General features: G+C 42.5%; 1 protein-coding gene across 1 annotated transcript; it reads left to right on the top strand.

Annotated features, from left to right (window-relative positions):
• Positions 1–3,315: 3,315 nt before the first annotated feature.
• tonsl (tonsoku-like, DNA repair protein) lies at positions 3,316–13,373 on the top strand. The gene is made up of 28 exons (XM_085342997.1): positions 3,316–3,340; positions 3,440–3,535; positions 4,534–4,676; positions 4,767–4,950; positions 5,034–5,163; positions 5,284–5,455; positions 5,554–5,668; positions 5,762–5,913; positions 6,040–6,192; positions 6,269–6,394; positions 6,507–6,705; positions 6,799–6,854; positions 6,946–7,035; positions 7,441–7,513; positions 7,584–7,747; positions 8,334–8,457; positions 8,556–8,794; positions 8,925–9,411; positions 9,492–9,697; positions 10,236–10,342; positions 10,477–10,633; positions 11,242–11,320; positions 11,409–11,716; positions 11,903–12,074; positions 12,173–12,348; positions 12,433–12,506; positions 12,626–12,759; positions 13,177–13,373. The coding sequence occupies exons 1-28, from the start codon at positions 3,316–3,318 to the stop codon at positions 13,371–13,373; spliced, it is 4,338 nt and encodes a 1,445-aa protein (XP_085199123.1).
• The last annotated feature ends 8,586 nt before the right edge of the window (positions 13,374–21,959 follow it).

The raw sequence follows: 21,959 nt of genomic DNA, 5'->3' as shown, positions 1-21,959 counted from the left end.
AAAATAATTACACAGGTAGATGTGTTGCCAGATCCAGCAGTAACGATGCCAACAGAGTTCCTCAACAAGGAAACTTTAAATCCACATCCTTCAGGTTATATATAATACTAAATATATTATATCAGTAAAGCTAATTATATTTTTATTATTTACCATGTTTACAATCAGTGATTTGGTCCTATGTATTTTCTTAATGATAATAAATATAAACACTACACGTATCTGGTAATGACAGCATACAACATTAAGTCTAAGCATCAATCGTCTTCAAAAAAAATGAAGCCAGCTGGAAGTTCAGTGCTTGTGTTTATTCAGTTTAGCAACACACGTGCGGCTGCCTCGCTATTTATCTGTCAAAACGTGCTGTCCGAGTGAGCCAGTCAAAAAAAGGCCTCACCGCTGACGTCAACATCCGCCCGGACATGTGTCCCCTTTTCTTTTTTTCCCCCCTTTTGGCACTCTGAACAGTTGGATTATAAGATCACGAATTTGGGTTAGCTCCATCTACGTCAATCTAAAAATTGGTGTAAGTAATGTTAAGCATGGTTTGTTTGAGATTTACAGATTTGTATTTATTCATTTTTTTACAGTAGTAGTGCTGACCGAGCAAATGCATCAGCTACCTGCTGCAAAAACTGACACAGACAATCAACACCCAGGCATACAACACTAAAAACCAATAAAATCCATCCTTCTAGTTAAGCTTGAATCAAATTACAGCTTAAAAGCACAATCAGAATTTTGATTTCTTTTTAAATCGCTGTTATTATATTCTGCGAGGTTTTTAAAGAGTGAGTTCACACCAAATTTTGGAAAGATGAAAAAACATCGCTGCTCGTCAGCGGAGAAAATCCGATTATTGGGCTAATTGCTGTGACTCTTTGGTTCATATTTGTGTTTTAACAGAGCCATGTTAGAAGCTGAATAATAAAGTCTGCCAGCGCTGGAGAAATTGTTCTTTAGTCCCGGAAGACACACTTAAGACTTTCTGTCAAAGTTTTTCTTAGTGGTTCTGAAGTTTTAGCACAGCATGGCAATGCATTAAAGATGCATCTTTCAGTTCATTATCAAAGCTCTGATTTTTCCATAAAATTCAATTACAAGGCTCAGTGGGACGGTTTCTGTGTATATCACTTCTACATCTTTACTACTTCTTTTCAGTTATTATCCAACATGTATAGCAGTACAAATATATCTGTGATTACAGACCTGATAACCCAATAATAGGCATGACATAGTGATTAGTTAATGAGTGATGTCTAACCCTAACCCTATCTGCAAATATGATGACATTTATAAAAAGCTGCATATCTGCCGTATAGAATCATTTTTGCACTTTGAAACATGGTGCCATAAAGAGCTAAGGCCATTAAAATGTTTCTTATGTGTCAAAAAGATGTTTTTTTTTAGCACAAGGGAAGGGGGAGTAAAAACAAAACACACAAACATACACACACACACACACACACACACACACACACACACACAACCCTCTGCAGTTCAAATTCAGATCAAATCCAGGAGTGGGTGATGCAATCATCTACATGCTGCTGAAAGCTTACTCCCATCCAGATAGTAACTGCATTGTGAGGATTGCCAATTTTTGATTTCTCAGGTGCATTTAATATGATTTAAGCTGCTGCTAGTGATAGAGTAAATACATAAAACATAAGCAGACATGTCCATCATCTCATCGATTACTGATTACCTGACAGACAGGCTGCGGTATGTGAGACTGAGCAGTATAGGAGCTACACAGGGGCCTGCGGCGTCTCCATTGCTACTCACGTTGTGCACCTCAAACTTTTAGCACAACTCCAGGTCATGCCATCTACAGAAATACTCTGACAATTCAGCAGTGGTTGGAAATATTAGTGATGGGCAGGAGGAGGAGTACAGAGCACTAAAAATAGTGATCGACGTCAGTATGAAGAGGACGGCTACACGACTCGTGTCTATCCTGGGACAGAATGTTGATGTTGTGGGGGAGTACAAGAACCCGGGCATCTACATTGACAACAACAACAAAAAAGGGTAGGATGAGAAGGCTCTGTTTCCTAAGGAAGCTGAGATTCTTTGATGTGTACAGCAAGATGATGGATCCTGAACCATACACACTGCCAGACAGGAGTGGCGCACATTCTCCAAACAACAATAAGAATGCATCATCATTTCAACTTCCGTAACAAAATCACTAATGTGTCTTCCGCATTCTCAATAAAGCAATTATTTATAATAATTTGTTTTTGTTGCATTAATATAGCATCCATGAGTGTCAGTCCCTGTTAAAACTGATATTGAAAGACTGGAATATGTTAATCTGTAGTATGACATCTATTTTGCGTCATGAGGGGCTGACATATTTTTAAACTGTTATTTATTTATTGTGGAAATCGTCTTCGTTCCCATGGCACAAACAGAGTAATAACACCAAAAGCAAAACTATCAAACTAAAAATATCAGTGAAATATGGGTCAAATTGCTATTTTAAAGCCCCTTGTTGCACAGACTTTCACAATAAGTGATTTTCTTCCAAACTGGCACAGGGGATTACAGGGTATCTTACCTGTTCTACCCCTCTACTCGACCCACATACAAGAGGTCGCCGTGCACCGGTCACACACAGCATTAAGCTCCTGTGCTGGCTGCAACATCTGTGCCTTAATGTAGCCAGAAGCTCTTAAAACACTCCCACGTGTTTACGCTGTGCCTATGAGTGCTGGGTTTGAGCCCTTTTTCTTTTTTCCCTGCGCTGCAGCTCCGTCACACTCTAGCCTTAGCCAATGAATAATCGTCGTTTCAATTTTTGCTCAATTTTGCCCTGAATTTAGTCTGTCAGACTGACAGCGTGCCCGTTTTCTCACACTTTATGCAAAATGTCAAGTCATGTGTCCTCTGTTAAAATCTTAAAGGTGATCTGGACTGCATTTCCCACCTGTTAACGCCTTCCTTTAGAGTACGATGGGCTGGATTTGTGCCTGAGAGGCAACGATGAGGGTTAAATCATGCTAATATTGTAGCTTAGTCATTGGTTGACGCAGTCCTGGCGCGGTATTGTAAAGTTTACTGAGAGCTCAAAGCTAAAACAGCTACTTGGATACTGAAGTCTTGAATATGTTTCTATGATATCAACCACGATCGGTTGCATAAAGGTTAGCTTAAACACTGCTACACAGTCACAGACGTGCTCCGGTGAAAATGAACTAAAGGTTTGTTTTGGTCGGTTTCGAGTTGAAGCTAAGCTAAAGGGAGGCGCGCTGGGTTGTCGTTTACTACCAGCTGGAAAAAAGTGCTAGCACTGAGAGCTGAATCGAGATGAGTGTTTCACGGGAAATTAAACGTAAGTACCGCTTTCAGTTTACGTTTTTTGGGCACGTTTAACGGCTATTGTTATGTGACTATTAAAATTAAGTAACTGTTACATCTCGATTGTTTGCAGAGCTGCAGAAAGCAAAGAGCAAAGCCCAGAGCAGCAACAACTTAAAGGAGGAAGCCAACATCTGTAATCAGCTAGGAGAGCTGCTGTCCAGGAGCGGTGTGTATAGTCTGCCCAATATCAGCACTGTGTTATTTTAGCACTGCGAGTACTGCAGTTATGGATTGTTTTTGATTCTCCGCTCTTCCTGTCACAGCGTCACCATGTCTTATAGATCACCAACACTCTCGAATAATCTTGATTTTTCTAATAATTTTTGTCCCTTTACTTTATAACTGTGCAGGTGATCCTAAAACAATCTTTCAAAAGTGGATAAAAGTGCCATTACTTGCATATTTACTCCCACCTGGAGCCACTTGAATTTCAGTATTTTCCAGTTTGACCATGGCTGCTTCTTAGTACACAGCTGTGTCACTGTAGAGTTTAATCACGGGATACATTTCAGAGGCTTTACATTCATATGCTTTCTTATGCTTTTGTCTTCAAGTGAGTCAAATTTCATCTGGTGCCGATCAAGGTTATTAACTAAAAGCCAAAACTAGATGTGAAAAGCATTTAAATTAACTAAGATAAAACTAGAATGTAGAAAAAAGTTAATGATTTTTGTGAACTTGGAAAACTAAAACAATAAACGATAAATAGTGGACGCTTTGGCATTTATTTGGTAAAATTTTTTTATCACAGCTTGCCTGATGAAGCTTTGAAGTACATGTTTATTAAGATTCTGGATGTCAACAACACAGTGAGCCAACTGCTTTTAAAAAGTTCTACTTTCATTATGATACCAGTATGGATCCTGCCTCTGACATGTGCCCGCCATACAATAATAATTAAATCTAAAATTAGCCCTGAAACTAATAAAAACTAAACTGAAATGAGCAAACTGCAAGGTTATGTGCTGCACTACAATTCATCTGATGACTTTGATTAACGTAAACAGTTTGAGCAAAGGATGCAATGATATTCAGTCTAGTAATTCATTTATTCTTTATATGCTTTTTCATACCAACAACATTTTGTTTGCAGTGTAATTTTTTTTCTTTTGCCTTCCTCATGCAAAGTGTAACATTTACCTTTCTGCTTCATGTGTGTCTCAGGTGATTATCAGGCTGCCATTAGGGAGCACCAGCAGGAGTTGGCTCTCTCTGAAGTGTTAATTGATGTGATTGGACGAGCTGTGGCCAATCGTAAGATAGGAGAGTGCTTTGCAGAGTTGGGCAACATTGAGGCAGCTTTAAAAGTAAGTAAACTGACGCTTTATCAAAGTGATAAACTTCTAATTCAAGTGGTGTTTAGGACCTGCATAAGTGGATGTGTGTCTCTTCTTCAGCACCAGCGTCTTCACCTGGACCTGGCTCGATCTGTCAGAGATCATGCTGAAGAGCAAAGGGCGCTGGCCACTATCGGTCGGACCTACCTCTTCCGTTATGAAACGGACCAATCGAGGAAGAGCTTGGAGGAAGCAGAGGAGGCCTTCAGGAAGAGCTTGGGCATTGTGGATGACCGGCTGGAAGGTGTGTACTGTTTGTATCGTCCCAGTGGTTTTTAATGGGCGATTTCTTTGTTTCGTTATTCCTAATCCTCTACCTGGCTGCAGGGACTGTGCCACAGCGAGAGATCAATGAGATGAAGGCGCGTCTCTTCCTCAATCTGGGTCTGGTCTGTGATCATCTGGGCGAGCACAAACGCTGCAGCGAGTTCATCCGGCGAAGTGTATTTATTGCCGAGTAAGAACATCCTAAACTTTGCTCCACGTCTAAGCATGTCGATCTTTTTCATCGACAGCTTTTAATCGGCTTATTTTGTATAACTGTCAACTGAGATATCGCCGTTATTCCCCTGTAAAGGAAGAGCCAGCTGCTGGAGGATCTCTACCGTGCAAACTTTAACCTGGGCAACATCTACTTCCGTAACGGTCAACGCTCTAATTCGGTCCGCTGCTTAGAGCAGGCCAAAGAGTGCGCCCGGAAGATTAAAGACAAATTTAGTGAGAGCGAGTGCTTTCACTGCATCGGCAAGGTACGAGCTCCACCATATCCTCTTATTTTCTCCTGTTGCGATCATGCAGGTTTTGAAGTGCATGTGTGTCTTTAATTCTTAACATGCGATGCTAACAGGTGCAGCTGTCTCTGGGTGACTTTGTAGCAGCGCGACGATCTCTGAAGAAAGCGGTCTTGCTGGGTTCCCAGCAGCCGCTGGACAGACAGACGGTGAAGATAGCTTTCAAATATGGTGAGTGAACGGTTAGATATGTTTTTTTGTTTTGTTTTTTTACTTGCTTGTAGCTGCATGGATGGTACAGTGTATTTCTTTCCTATCACGTAGCTGACCGAGGCTGTAAATTAGAGGAAGAGCTGGGGGAAGATCAGGGCAAAAAACCCAGCTCCCATCAGGCTGTCGAGTTGGCAGAGCAGCTTGGGGATCTCTGCTGTAAAGTTGGCTGCTACAGCAAAGCTCTGGAAGCTTATCAAGCTCAGGTGAGAAGCATCAAAAGAGTCACATGGCTAATTCTCACATTTTTTTCACTTTTTTTTTTTATTTAATAGTTGCAACGTAGAGTCTAAATGTGACTTGTCTAAAGCGGTGTTGGTTTTGTTGTGTAGCTAAAGGGTGCTGAGGCGTTGGGAAAGCCTGCCAGGGAGCTGGCTGTCATCCACGTGTCCCTGGCTGCCACCTACGCAGACCTGAAACAACACAGCAAGTCAGTGGAGCACTACAGAAAGGAGCTGGCGTTACGACAGGGCAGCTCTACAGAGGTGATCTGCAAATTCACCCGTCTGCCCTGTGGTAGACATGAATGTGTGACTTATTACTTATATTTGTGCGCGTCAGGAGTGTAGCACGTGGCTAAACATCGCAGCAGCTCAGGAGGAGAGCGGCTGTGCTTTGGAGGATGTGGAGAGGAGCTACAATACAGCTTTACGCTGTGCTCAGGAGTCTGGACAGGCCAGACTGCAGGTGAGAGATAAATTAGTCAGCTGTGTTGAAAACTAAGCAGAAATTTAAGATGTCTTGTAAAGGCGCGGTGATGAATATCATGCACGACCAAAACGCACATTGACTTCCACAGAAGCGCGTGTTGAGGCTCTGGCTGGCGTCCCAGAGACGAAGCGGCTCATCGGATGCTGACAACACCGAGGCGAGGCTGCAGGAGCTGTGTGCTTCGGAGGGCTGGAATCCAGATGGGAGTGATGGTGAGGAGGAAGAGGAGGAGGAAATGGAGAACAGCGAACCGCTGGATGACAGTGATGTCATCCTCTCAGACTCAGGTAAAATGTGCGCGGGTAACTCTATCCGGAAAGCACTGACATCTCTATACAGAGGGATGCTTTGATTCACGTTACTTTTCATGTGGTTTGTAGACGATGATCTGGAGGGTTATGACAAGATGGTGTCAGGGAGGAGGAAAACAGGACGGGTGAGCGATGTGCGAGTTGTCATTTCTTCTTTGTAGACTGCGGTTTAGATCTTCATTCTTGGCCTTTTTTGTGTCTGTCTTTCTGCTTTAGTGGAACAAGCGGAACGAGAAGGGAGAGACGTCTCTTCACAGAGCATGCATAGATGGGAATCTGAAGCAGGTCCAGTACCTGGTAGAACAGGTATAAAGAAGATGATTCATTATTTTAATCCAATAAGTTTTTAACTCTTGGAATCAGGAGGGAAAACATAAAGTTGAGCACCATCAACATATAAACTGATTCACTCGTTGATGGTTGGTCACTATAATAAACAGTTCAGGCTTGAGGCTTTCTGCTTAACTCAACAGAACAAGTGCAGCAACAAACTTCTTGGACTTGAACTTCTTGTCTGAGTTTTTTAAATATTTACCACCTTAAAAAAAACAACAACCCTGCATCATGCAGTTTGATGAGAACATCGATTGGCTCAAATATAAATGATTTATTAGGAGTGTTCATGAAGATTGTATGGAGGAAAAAAAATGTACAGACAGAATCTGTAACGTCGAAGAGCCTGATGAAAGCTTTTGTTTCTTTGCATATCAGGGTCACCCAGTGAACCCCAGGGACTACTGTGGCTGGACTCCCCTCCATGAAGCCTGCAACCATGGTCACTATGGTAAGTTCTGTCAGAGTCTCTGGAAAACTGCACCCGCTCCCTCGCTCATCTTTCTCTGCTCTTCGTGCAGATATCGTGGCTCTGCTCTTGGAGCACGGCGCTAACGTTAACGACCCCGGTGGCCCTTTATGCGAGGGTGTGACTCCTCTCCACGACGCCGTCGCATGTGGCAATTTAGAAGTCACAAGGCTCTTGGTGGAACGAGGGGCCTGTGTCACACTGCGCAACTCCAAGGTTTGTGTGTTTGGCTGTGTTCAACCTGAAAGTCCATTTCAGCAGGATTTTCTTTGCTGGCAGAAGGTGGCGGTAAAATATCTTCTTTATTTTAAAAAAACAAACATGTCTTCCACACTTTAATGGATGACTTTCCTAACAGTGTTACAAACTTACGGGTCACACTGACCACATTGACAAGATTTACATACAGTTAGTGTGCACAGTCTTCATAGGTTCAAAAGTTATTGGACAAACATCATTTTAAATATAAAGACTGTTTTTAATACTTGGATGAGGAAAAATCTATTTAAAAAGTGGTTGTAATTGTAGGGTGATTAAAATCAGAGTAATGTGTTCGTTTTTCCTGGTTCTCGCTGCTGAGGCTGATTATAAAAATATTTTTAAAGTTATGAATCTCTCTGATAAAAGTTTTACTTTCTGTTACTGAGGAATGATTGAAAATTTGTGCACTCACCCTCTGGTTAGGAATGAAATCCTGGACCATGCTTTCTGTTGGCAATATTGAATTCACCCCCACCTCCTTTGGAGAAAGTCCAGTCTGCTGAACTTGTGCGCCTTAATCTCACATTTTTATCTCCACCAGGGTGAAACTGCTTTGGACACCTTGCGTCAGTGGCAGAGGACCTACAGCAGGGAGCTGGATCATGAGACCAGGCAGAAGTGTATTGCTACAGAGAGACTTCTGAGGAAGGCGCTAGCAGGAGGAGGTGAAGCTCTTGCATCATTGCACTGCGTTAGCCTCGGTCTGCCTTTTTATACCTGCTTTCAAACGCTCGTGTTTCTCACTTATCTCTGCCGACCACAGTGCCTGCAGCTCCGGCCCCGGCCAAGCCTTTTGATGCCCTGCAGGACAGCCAGCTGTTTGATGCGGAGAGTTCTGAGCCACTCTCGTCCACTGGAGGGGGCTCTTTCTCCCGCCAAGACTGGCCGCGAAGCAGGAGCTCGGAGGTGAAAGCGTCAGGCGCCAGCCGCAAACAGCGGCAGACCAATGGCTCAACACAGCGGAACAGAGCCAGGGGAACAGAAGCTGCTGTACTGTATGGGGTAATGTCTGATGATGCTTTCAGTGTGGACAGACAGAATACATCATGTCTTTTCACAAGTGTAGTAGATTCATCTATATTGTACAAGCAGAATTCTTCAGATCTTTGATGTGTAATATATATTTTTTTAGATTAATAGCAGCAGCTCAGATGACAGCGAGCCTGACACCCCGGTTAGTCCTCTCCGTCCTGTCCGTCCTAGACAAGGTTTCCCAGCAGCTCAGAGTCAGAAAGAACCTCCTGCGAACAAAGAAGCTGCCTCAGTTCCCACCTCAGGACAGGAAGGCATCAGGCAGGCCCCTACGCCGTCTGTGTTTGCCCGAGAAGAGTACCACAGTGCCATCAGAGGCTTGGGCAGCGCCAAAACACTTCTCCAGGGTCTCTCGCAGCCTCAGCTCTCCAGCACACCTGCCGTTTCTTCCAGCACCAAATCAGCTCTTGTTCCCGAGGACGAGTATCTGGCTGATGACTGGTTGGAAGACGATTTGGTGGAGATCCAGCCGAAGAAAAAGCGGAGGCTTCGGATGGAGCAGAATGGGCCAAGAGTAGAGGAAACTGCTTCGTCTTCTGCAGCTCGAAGTCAAAACAAGCATTTAAACTTGGACACAACCTGCAGAGGTAATTAGTCTGGATTTGTTTGGTTTTTCTTTTTCTTGGTTTTGCCAGTTTTGTAGCTTGTTGTGCCCTTTTTCTTTCAGGATCTGCAGTTTCCTCCCTCTCCAGTAGAGGCCTCTCTCAGAGAAAGAACAGCTTGGGGAAGCCTCACCAGGTCAAAATGACTCAGATACCAGGTGTGGCCAGACTGGGGAGAAGAGAAGTCAACCGGTCACACAGTCCCACTGTTACAGAAGATGACGATTCGAGATCAGACACACCGCCCCCACCTCTCCTTATCCATGCTCAGGTCAGAAGTGGAATGCTCTTTTGCTGTTTGTTAGTTACGGATGGAGTAACACTAAGGAAATACACACAACACAGTGATTGTGAATAAGTCACTCCAAGTGTGAAAAGGTGATAGTCAGAGTGAGACTACACATGAATTATTCAGGAAATGCACACTCAGTGAGAGAATAACTATAATTCAGTGTCACTAGGGGATCTAAGTTAAAGATGATGTGTCTTCATTTCTGATTCATTTGAACAGTGATGAATGTGGACGTAAATGAGTGTGAGCTGATCAAAACTGGGGAGCTGTTTTTACATATTTCTGCAGCCTGGATGCCGTGGGCTTTGTCAGGAGTAAAAGATGACATCGCTCATTTCGGATCTTATATATAGTTATACCTTGGTGTTTTGTAGCATCAGCTGACAAACTTTTACTTTCCTGATGTTTAGACTTTCTGATTCCTCCACAGACTCTGCTTTGTCTTTCTACTAAGAGTTGACGACATTAAATACAGATGTTTTAACAGTGCTTGAATGTTTTATTTTGTTTACTCTAGCCTCCAACTCAAACTTTGGCTGCTCCTATGCCCACGTCACTTCCTCCACCAATCAGAATGAGGGTCCGGGTTCAGGAAGACGTCTTCCTGATCCCAGTTCCACAAAGGTCGGTGAAAAGTTTTAAGTTTGAGCAGTATATAAAAATAAATCCCAATCTGATTGGTATAGTATTTTTTTGTTGTTGTTGTTGTTGTTGTTGTTAATTTCTGTTTAATCACCTCCCATTGCTCTGCATCCCAGTGAGGCCAACTCCTGCTCTGTGTCGTGGCTGTGTGAGCAGGCAGCTCAGCGTTATTACCAGAAATGTGGTCTCCTGCCTCGTCTCTCTCTGCAGAAAGAAGGCGCTCTGCTCTCCCCGCAGGACCAGCTACTGGCCGTCCTGCACACAAATGAAGAGGTGAGGTGACACTGAGGAGAGCCAGAAGTGACCATACTTGGACCACAGACAATTTAAAAGATGCTGAAGACTACCATGATTGGTTTATGAAGTCTGATCACGAGTCTTTAAGGCAAATGTTGTCACCGTTGCTATCTTGGATTTAAAAAATAAAACAAAACACAGTGACAAGAGGACTGCTATGACTGTGAAACAGCTTGCATGTCAGCCAGTGAGCATACTCCTTTTCTTAGACACAGTATGACCCAAATTCATAAAATAGACTTTCTCATAGACACAGAGGTCTTTTTGAAATCACTGATAGAAGGAATGCAGGTTCTAGGTCCTTCCACAATGACTTTGTTTTTCTTACCCAGATGAGGCATGCAGGTTTTAGACTGTATGATTCTGGTAAGAAGGTGAAGGGCTGACTATGTTAACAAGCTGCCTGAGAAACAACAATCTGAGAAACTGTAAAGATTAGAACCATTTCTATTACCAGACTGGATGCTGACTTGCTTTAGGAGCCAGCTTCCAGGAGACACTGAAGGAATCACAGTTTTTGGGATTGAATCCTTGGCTTCACTTTCCCGCACCAGTGCAGGATAACTGATGGGTTTGTGTTGCAGGTTCTGGCTGAAGTTTGCTCGTGGGATCTCCCTCCTCTCCCTGAGCGATACAAGAAGGCCTGTCAAAGTCTGTCAGTGGGTGAGCAACACAGAGGAAATGCGTTATAAAACGCACACATGTGCATTTTTGTATTCTGTTATGAAGTACCGTCTCTTTCTACCTGTAGATGAGAACAAGCGTGTCTCCCGGCTATGTGAGGTTCAGGACCGGGGTTTCTCCGTGTCAGTGTGCGGACTCGGTTTGGCCGCCTCTTCCCTCAGCCCGCTCCTCCGTGCCCTAAAACTTCAGGCCAGCCTCACTGAGCTGCGAATTTCTGGAAACCGTATGTCTGACGACCTTCTCCCTGAGCTGATTGCCACAACGCTCACCATGCCTCGTCTGCAGCTGCTGGACATTTCTGCCAACTGCATTACAGGGGACGGCCTGGAGAAGGCTGTAAATGCTTTAAAGGGACAGAGTGCACCTGCATTCCCGGTAAGGGCCTCAGCTAGCCAATACTGGCAGCTCCAGGTTTACCATCTAACCTGTATTTAACTACCTCTGTTCTTAATAACTACCTTAGATCTTAATAACAAGCTAACGTGATTCGTATCAATGATATCTGTCAGAGAGAATTGGCTCTCGTGATCATTTGCTTTTTCTGCTCGTTTCCTCTCAAAGTGCCTGGAGGAGCTGGACCTCAGTATGAACCCACTGGGGGACGGCGTGTCTGAGTCTCTGTCCTGTCTGCTGTCCTGCTGCCCTGTGCTAGCCAAGCTGTCTCTGCAGGCCTGTGGCCTCACTGCTCGTTTCCTTCAGCAGCATCGACTGCTGCTAGCCAGCGCGCTCACAGGTGACTCTCTAACAAGCAGCTGACTGAAGCCTTAAGCTTCACTGAACTCCCACCCATAAGCAAAACTGCAACTAACTTTACATCTTCTGAACGTTCAGGCACAGGCCATTTGAAAGCAGTGTGCCTGTCCCACAATCCCCTGGGCTCCACCGGCTTTGAGCTGGTGTTAAAGACTCTGCCCCTCCACTGCCTCACACACGTGGACCTGTCAGCTGTCTGCAGAGGGCCTGCTGATTACCCGGCACTGGAACACCTCGCCAAAGTCCTTTCACAGGTGTGCACGCAAAAATCATGCAATGTCATTTATTGTCGAAAGATATAACTGTGCAATCAGGTTAAGATTTTTGTGTTTTTGCAGGACGAGTGCTCTCTGACCCACCTCAGCCTGGCTGCAAATGGGCTGACAGACAGCAGCGTAGCTACCTTGGCGAGGTTTGTGTGTACGGGTGTCATTTCTACGGCTCAGTTATTACTCATGTTATTAGGGCTTTGCCTTTGTTTAAATTGTCACTCTTTACTGGCCTGTTGGACTTTTTATTATTATTTCACAGGTGCCTCTCGTCGTGTCCCACACTGGTGAGTCTGAATCTGTCAGGAAATCCGTCTGTTACATCAGCGGGACTTCACAACATCCTGGCGTCTGTCAGAGAGGCCCGTCGACCACTGACACTTCTAAACCTCGAAGGTATGCATATGTGTGAACTTGGAGATACTCCATGGACATGGAGTTTCACACTAATTCACAATTTGGATTTCTTTGATGTTTTTTATCACCTGTGCAAAGTTGTACTTGGCAACAGTTTGTTTCTTGCTATCAGTCTGTTTCCTTTTGACACATTTCTAAGTTTGAACATTTAGTATGTATGCACAGAGGTGTTACATGATGAGTACACACACAGACATTACAATATAGACGTGTGGTTTGAAGATTAAAAAAAAAAAAAAAAAAAAGATTAGTTGTGAATTAATTTTCCATTTTATGGAGCAGAAAACATTGCTGGATGCTAGCTAATAGGCTACATTTGGATGTCAAATATTTATAGGGGGGAAAATGGAAATTATGGATATGAAATAAAATGTTTCTTTGTTGCTTAACCTGCAGGTTGTCAGGTCTCTGGCCCCTGGGAGAGTCAAGACCTGGACAGTTTGTCAGAGCTGGTCCAGGATATCCGTCTTTGCTCTCAGGCCCTCAACAAGCTGGACCGACAGACCTTGAAGCAGCGATGGGACAGGACTCAGTCACACGGACACTTTCTCGACCGAAACTCCAAGTGCCTCCTCTCTGCCACCTCCACTTGAGGGTGGCAGGTGTGTTCATAATAAATAATTAATAATGAATTATTAATTTCATAATAATTCATAATAAAAGTGGTAATTTTTATAAACATTTTGGTTAATGAGGCTACACCAAAAAGAAACAAGATAAAAACAAAATAAAGTGACATGGTGTCCACCAACAGTCTGTTGATAGCTTGTGTTTTATGCATTTTTGTCTGCCTTATTTATACATGTAAAGCTCTGTATCTGTATAAAGAGTTTGTGTTAGTGTGTGAGAGGTTGATTTAAAAAAAAAAAACCCAAACACAATTAAAGTAACTGACGATGCTATACGTTGACATCGTTCTTTCACTGTAAGACTCAGCAGGCTATGGTGAATAATCACAGCGATTTTCAGGTCTCTGAAGAAATCTATCTAGAACATCCATACACATTCACACTCCGATCAATGCATAGGAGGTTAGTATCTTGCCCTTAATTTGGCATGCAGACTAGAGCAGCCTGGGATCGAACCACCGATCTTCTGGTTAGCGGTTAGATTTGGCCTTTATGGAACACCCAGTCAAATAAAAAGGTAAAAAAAAAACATGTTTGATGAAATAAAATGGATTTCTTTAAACTGTTTCAAGTCAGCAAAACAGCAGGATGTGAGATTCTTGAGTGCACTTTTCATACAGTGAAGCACTCCTGTATTATTTGTGATCCAAAAATAATACAGGGCCCAATCTGTCAGGATCGGCAACAGGACTTCAGCCAGCATTATTACAAACGGAGGAGTTCCACAAGGTTGCGTCCTCAGTTCCATCCTCTAGACATCCTCTAGACTCTACACCCACGACTGTGTCCTGTGTTTGTGGACGACACTGCAGTGATCGGTCGCATCACTGGAGGGGATGAAGCGACTAACAGGAGAGAGGTGGCCAGTCTGGTGTCATGGTGTGAGGACAACAACCTCACCTTCAACACTGACAAGACAAAGGAGATGATAGTGGACACGAGGAACAAGAGGAGGCCTCACCAACCGCTATTTATCCGGGGCCTTGAAGTGGAGAGGGTGAGCAGTTTTAGGTACCTGGGCGTCTACATCTCTGAGGACCTCACCTGGACACTGAACACCACACAGCTGGTCAAGAAGGCTCAGCAGTGGCTGTATTTCCTGAGGAGGCTGAGGAAATTTGGTATGTCGGCCAAGATCCTCAGCAAGTTCTACAGCTGCATTGTGGAGAGCACACTGACCAGCTGCATCACTACATGGTACGGCAGCACTACTGCTATGGACCGCAAACGCTTGCACAGAGTGATAAGAGTATTCATTTATTTATTTGTGCTATTTGTATTTTAGCCCTGCGACAGACTGGCGACCTGTCCAGGGTGTACCCTGCCTCTCGCCCTATGACAGCTGGGATAGGCTCCAGCACCCCCCGCGACCCTGAAAAGGAGAAGCGGAAGCGAATGGATGGATGGATGGATGGATGGATATTTGTATTTTATCTGTTCTATTTCTATTGTATATATTAATCGGCATCTGTGGGTGGACAGCAAAGAAAGAATATAATTGCACAGAGAAATGCTTTTTTTTCTTTGGACACATGACAATAAACACTTAGAATCTTGAATCCTGAATCTTTGAAACTCTATAACAGCTCCATGTCAGATAATAAAGTCTCTGCAAATAACAAAAATCAGGTACATGTACCTTTTTCCACACAGCAGCTAAAGCTTTGTGCAGGCCGTAGGGTCGTAGAACCTGCAGACCCTCGCAGGTGTTGTACATCTGCCGACAAACTAAAATAAAGGCTCCACATAATGAATGGGGCATATCAGATTCACACAATGATGGCAATTCCTTGTCGAGCAGCCTCTGGGTTAACTGTACGATGATATGAGCAGCAAAGGTTCTGCAGACAAGGGTGAAAAAAGACAAAGATGTTTATTATAGATCCACAGCATGAGATTTTTAGATTGTAAGTATAGCAATCTCAATTTGTGGCTTTAAATGCCTACACTGGAGGTTTTTAATAAGACCTGAAACTAGCAACTAATAAGACGAATAAAGTCATTGTTTAAAGTGTTTGCTGAGGCAATGGAACAACTCAGCAGTGTACACATCTGACTTACAGCTATTCACAAACCAGCAGCACCCTCATGTTCTGCTCTCGGTGCAGAATAAGCAGGATTTGCTATGCAAATTTAACTCTGTACTAAAATCTTCCAGCTAAGTTAGGAAAATGTAATTTATTCATTACTATCAAGAAAGACAAAACGACGCTGCGAATTTAATCACAACATCTCACCTCTCACTGTGGGCTGCGACGAGATTCTTCTCAAATAAGAAGAGCGCTAATCCTCTGTCTGTGTTTGCAATACGAGCCAGAATATCTGCAATGAGACTCAGGGTTGCTGCAGGAGACTTTAACTCAGCCTGCAAAGCACAGAAAATAAACACACAAAATTACCAAGTGCTTCAGGAAAATTGGCACCTGCACAGATACTCAACACTGAAATAACACTTTTATCTTTCACAATAATGGAACTGAAGAAAAAACTACTACATTTCATAACCAAAGCCTCTGTAATTCCATTTTCTGGAAGGCTGAACGATGACAAGTCCTTACGCAGAGGACAGTTATGTTACTCTTAAGATGAGGAGTCTACATTTGAAAATTGTATGTTTTGATGAATTTTCTAAAAATTATTGCACTAAAAATGTAAAAGGAAAGTAGTTTACATGCCGTTTAAGCACCGGCACCGTTTCAAAAGTACCGGTTTGGTACTGGTATTGGATAAAACCTAAACGATACCCATCCCTATTTAGCAAACATGTGCTGGGCCTGACTGTTGTGTGTGTGATGTGATCAGTATGCTGCTGATTTGCATAAGCAAAAATGATGTAAATAGAAAACGCTGCTCCTAATGAATAAAAAACAGGAAATACAAGAAACTATGTGGTCTCTGAGTAGTATACTTAACAGCCACGGTGTGACTGATCCTGCACAGGTCCTTCATCCCGACAGCAGTCAGGCTGTACCACACCCAGACAGGAGAAGTACTGTTTAAAAATGCATGTACATTGTTATTGCGCTTTATGCACATATAAAAAAAGTAAAATCTAGGTGTATTTTACTGTATATAGTAACCATGTGTGCATAGTACAGTATTTTTGCTACTTTTTTTTTCTATTTTTGTTTTTTTCTATTATGTATCTTATTTACCTTTTCTTCCTGTCCCTTGTGCTGCTGTAACAAGGAAATTTCTCCAGTGTGGGATTAAATAAAGTCTATATCTCTGTAAAAACACGGCAGCAGACAGCACACAGTGATGAGGTCTGTTACTTTTCTTGAAACTCATAGCTTTATTTCACCCCTCCTGTACTCCTCGTGCTCCTTCATCAATTTCATCATCTTCTGGTGGTGCAAATCCCTCCTGGAAAAGATAAGATCAGTGTTCACTCAGATGTCTCTGTACCTCACTGAGGTGGTTTATTGCTTTACTGACAGGCTGATTTCTAATTTTGTGGTAATCTAACCAGATTTAGGTAAAGGCTGCAAAATGCTGTGATGGATTACAGAAAGGAGTAAAACGCAGCCATATTGAAGAATAATCATGAGATACGTACAGCAGGTTCTCAGTAACAGCTGGAATATGGGATTTTCCTCGTAATATTACAAACACACTTTAAATAAATGTATAATTCATTCTTGACTCTTTCTGACATGGGTCTTGTACCATGGAAAGGACAACCATCACCCACCTCCACTCCCTCGCTGGTCTCCACTCATAATGCACCTAACAAAGAGTACCAGAGTACTCTTGAGTTTGTCCCAGCACCTCACCCCTCCTGCCTCACACTTGCTAACTTTGGGGAGTGCTTGAAAAGCACTCACAGAGAACACAGAAGGTCTGTGATTTTATGCATCTTGTGGTTTAATTAGAGCCATTTTTGGAAGCAGTGACAAGCTGTCCTCTCTTTTGCTCTTGTGTCTTACTATTATTATGTCATAGAAGCAGCTGTAGTTTCAGATGTGTCAAAGGTCTATGCTCAGCCACTGTTAGCATCGTACCACATGCCTGAATCCAAAAGAACCGTGTCACAGTGATCAAACAAGGTAAACAAACTGGACTTTGCTCATGGCTACGATCAGCCTAAAATGTTTAAAATTCCACAATCAGGAATTCAAGGAATTATAATTGGCTCATTACCTGAAAACATGTGCATGACTGCAAGGAGTGTGGAGCATGTAACTCTGAACGCAGGCAGGTGAACATTTGGCTATTCAAATGTTCACCAACCTGCAGATGACATAAATATGTGATGCCTTCGGTAAAGTCAGGGGATAAGGAATTAATCTGAATACTGTGGGAAATAAATGTTCTAACAACCAATAAACATATCGTCTGATTTCTTGTAATATCTCAAGATATTTTATGAAAGCCTGAGACCAGTCCACCCCCCCCCCCCCCCCCCCCACACACACCCCCAAATTACTGGTCTGTGCTGTAATTGCTGAATGTAAGTAAACACTTTGGCCTGTATTTACCTCTGTAGCATACAGGATGTCCATGACTTTACTTTTGCTCAAAACTGGGTTGTTTTCGTTCTCCTGGCAGATGAGTTCAATGTCTCTCAGCTTCCCAAAGTAGAAGTCCTTCTCCTTCTCCAGCTCGTCTATGGTCACCTTCAAATCGAGCAACTATGACCAGAAACAACCGTGGAAAAAAAACGATGAGGGAGGCAGCTGAAACAACAATGTTGTTCAACAATAAAAACAAAGAAACAGAAGACACAAAAGAGAAGAAATGATATCATAACATGCTCACAAAGCTGCAGCGTTTTAAGGAAAAAAGCTACATATAAATTTTGTGTACTAATGTCCACAGTCAACTAACAGGATGTGAAGATTTCTTGAGCTGGTCGCATCAGACCTTTTCAATGTTTTCAGCCTGACTTGTGTGACTCAGAAAAACATTCCAAAGTTAAATTGTTGTAACACTCTTACATTTTTCCCACCGACACAGTCCTGGTACAGAAACAAGGAACCAGCTCCAAGACTGGTTCCACTGCCACCTTTTTGTGCTGCCAAAAAGGTGGCAGCACAAACTTTCTATGTCCAAAGTTGAAACTATTGACGTGTGTAGCTATGAGAGGGAAACTGCAGAGTGACTTAAGAGATTTCCAACCAAAAGTACTCCTGGGTCTGTTAATGACTCTGTGTCACAGAGCAGATCAGCAGAACTGTGGCCTGGTTCTTAAAGAGTAGTAATCAGAATCCAGCACCAGTACTCACACTGAAAAAAGAAATCTGGGAAGCTTCCAAACCACTACCAACTTCATTAATGCTGAAGGGTTTGAGTAATTATGCAGTTTTGATGTGAGAGCTGGACAGGACCTCCGTTACAGGGTTTTCTTGAAAAGTTATCAGGGCAGCGGTACCTGCTGGTTGAGCTCTATGAGCGCAGTGATTCCTCCATTACGTGTCACAAGAGGGTTCCTGCGGATTGATGCTATCTGCCTCTGTGGGGTGGGGACATTCTTTGGTGCTGTCGGAGATGTTCTCATGGGGCCTATATGAAAGAAGCACATGTTTACATATCTATACATCTATTTAGTTTGTCAGCCCCTAAGTATGTCTGAGTATTTAGAGCAAAATCCTTCTTGATGTAAGTTTACTAATCAGGAGCTATTTATCTTGTTTGCTAATTTTGGTAAAAAGTACAATAAGATCCTTTTAATTCCCCAGAAAGTTACATTTTTACAAAACATCACATCTCTTAATGGCTCAATCCAGAGTGGTGTTTGTTCAGTAAATCTCATGAGAGCATTGAACACATACCATGCTAATTCACAATATTGACTGAGTAAATCAAAGAAAAGGAAACAGTAAACTTTTTTATTATAGCGTGTAGACACCACAAACTGCCATGAAACTATATTCTGCATGCATCAGTGAAACAGCATGACTGGTTAATGTGTTTCCTGTTTCACCTGGTAATTGGTTCTTTGTGGGCAGGGCTGGGACATAATCCTCCCATTTGTATTCAGGATACTTTAAAGGCCACATGATGTTCCACTTTGAGGTATATTACTGTCAGTTAGCACGTCTCTGTTTTTAATGCTGTGACTCACTACAAAATACCAAAACTCAGAGAACACGGGCTGCGCAGCTCTGATGTTTAACAGCTTTGAATCAGAACTCAAGTCCATACACTCATCTGCCACTTCATTAGGTATACCAGTTCAACTGCTCATTAAGTTCCAGAAGAATAAAACTCAGGTAATCACTGGACCAGTTTGAAACCCTTTATTGCCAGTTTATAGACATGAATAGGAAGAGAGGGGGAAAACCCCCATTATTCATAGCTTGACTGAGGGAACACTCAGAAACTGATTGTCACAACTAGGGTTGCCAACCGTCCAGTATTTAGAAACAAAAGTACACGTCCCGTATTGAGCTAATAAGGGACGCACTTTGTCCCGTAATACAGTGAGAATCAAAAGTAGTCTATAAATGTTTATGGAATTAACGCTTTGTTTGAAAACATAATTCCCAGCCCCTCTCCTGCTTTGTGACCAATGAGCTGACAGCACACTTATGACAATTCGAGTATGACAATTCAGATTACCGCTCATCTCATTGGTCGAGGAAAGGTCGCTTGCGGAGAAAATACCAGAAGACAACAGATGACCACAACAAGAAGCATGGCCAACAGGGAAACAAACGCCAACACTGCGGTGCAAGTCTCGGACGACAGTACACCTAAAGCTGGGCAGGCACTGCGATTTTTTCTGTCATGTGCTCTGGACTGTGCTGATGTGTGAAAGGAGGACGTGGAAAACAGCTTATTATAAGTCTTTTAATCCACTCTTACTAATTAAGCAAGAGTCAGAAGTGAAGAAAACACCATAGAGCCTTGTTATGGCAGAGGTTTCTTCCTGTTAAAAGTGAGTTTTTCCTTCCCAAAGTGCTTGCTCATGTGATTGTTGGATCTACCTTACAATATAAAGCACCTTAAGGTGACTGTTGTTGTGATTTGGTGCTGTATAAGTAAAATTGAATTGAACTATGGAGGCATAATTCTACAAAATCCACCATGAAATAACATTATATGGTGTTTATTCACTCCTTTGTTTATTCACCCAATAAACAGAGGTTAAGGCATTTTCTTTTTTAGTTGCTTGTCTGTTGTGGCTTTGGTGACTTAAATGCAAGGGGGTGGGAGATGTGCGTCCATGATGATGATGATGGTTCTCCATTCTTTGTTTCTGTCTTACAGACAGTGATTCATAAGCATTTATGATTAGCGTCAATACTCCCAGTACTACTGCTTTGATAAGTGTTCATGACACAGATGTTACCACTAACCTTTCAAATGTTCTGAAAAATGCACAGTGTTTGTGAAATAATTGAAGTCCTTCTTTGTGCACCTGACAGATTTGTACGTGAGCTAATGCATTGATCCCCTCACCTCATTTGCTGAATCTTCGATCAGGAGCCTTCAGCTGCTGAGGGATGCTGGCATCAGGAAGAGAGAACCATGCAGCAGTGTAATATACAGGAAGAGCTGATTGGATCACACCAAGTGCAGCTCTGTCACAGGCGGTAGAATTAAGTATTTTTTCTTAAATTTTCTTTGACTTATGAGTTGCCTGTTTGCTTAGTGTTGTGTTGAGTATTATTTATTTGATGTAACTTTCAAATCAAACTGATTTAATCTTTGATTTTCATCAAATGACCATTTGACCTTGACCTTCATGGTTAGAGCCCAAGGTCAAAGTTGATCTTGAAAATGTTTTTTTTTTTCAAGAAACCACATTGATAATGTATCATATGAAAGGGCGTGGAGAGACTTCTTAATTTTTTTTAATATGATACCTTATTACATCACAATAACGCCGTAATGCTTCACAAAATCACCCACTGAGTGAATATATCTGAAAATCTTAAGTTTTTATAGTTTATAGAAGCCAAAGATTTCAGCCAATTCAGCTCCAATCACATGGATAAAGAAAAGAAAATAGTAATAATCCTTTGAGGTCACAGATCAAAGGTCAGTTGCTATAAAAGCAGGCTGATACCAGCATGTTCTAATAAATACATCGTACAACATCAAAGTTTTAGTATAGCCCTTGGCCCTCAGGGGGGCGTTGTCGTCTCAGAGTGCTCTTGTTCTTTGTGTGTTAGGTCACCTTTTTTTTGTTTAGCAGTTAGCTTGCAGTTATGCAAAGTTGCTTATTTGGCTTGAGTTTAGTTATGTTCATTTGCCCTCTTTTGCCCTGTATTGTGAGCTCATTTTGTATATTTTTGTGTGTTTTAGGATAAATAAACCCCTCTTCTCTCAAAGTCCTCACTTTGTCCTCATATCTAACCAGCTCGATCCACAGAGTTTTTGTAAAACTGGCCCCCAGACTTGTGCTTCAGATCTGTGGCCTCGGCAGTGTCTAAAAAACAGCTTAAAGCTCATCTCCTTAGACTTGCATTTGGTTAGTGTGGTTTTTTTTTTTTTAGGGGAGGGGTGCTTTTGAAAAGTGCTCATTTTAATTACTTACATGAGTACTTCTTTGATTTTCTTTGGCAAATTTATGACTCTAAAATGTGAGGCATAAATGCC

Source organism: Diplotaxodon limnothrissa, linkage group LG19, assembly GCF_057381915.1.
Source record: "Diplotaxodon limnothrissa isolate DT_005_m linkage group LG19, D_limnothrissa_male_GT1.1, whole genome shotgun sequence".
NCBI lineage: Eukaryota > Metazoa > Chordata > Actinopteri > Cichliformes > Cichlidae > Diplotaxodon > Diplotaxodon limnothrissa.
This window is presented reverse-complemented; position numbering and strand designations above follow the sequence as displayed.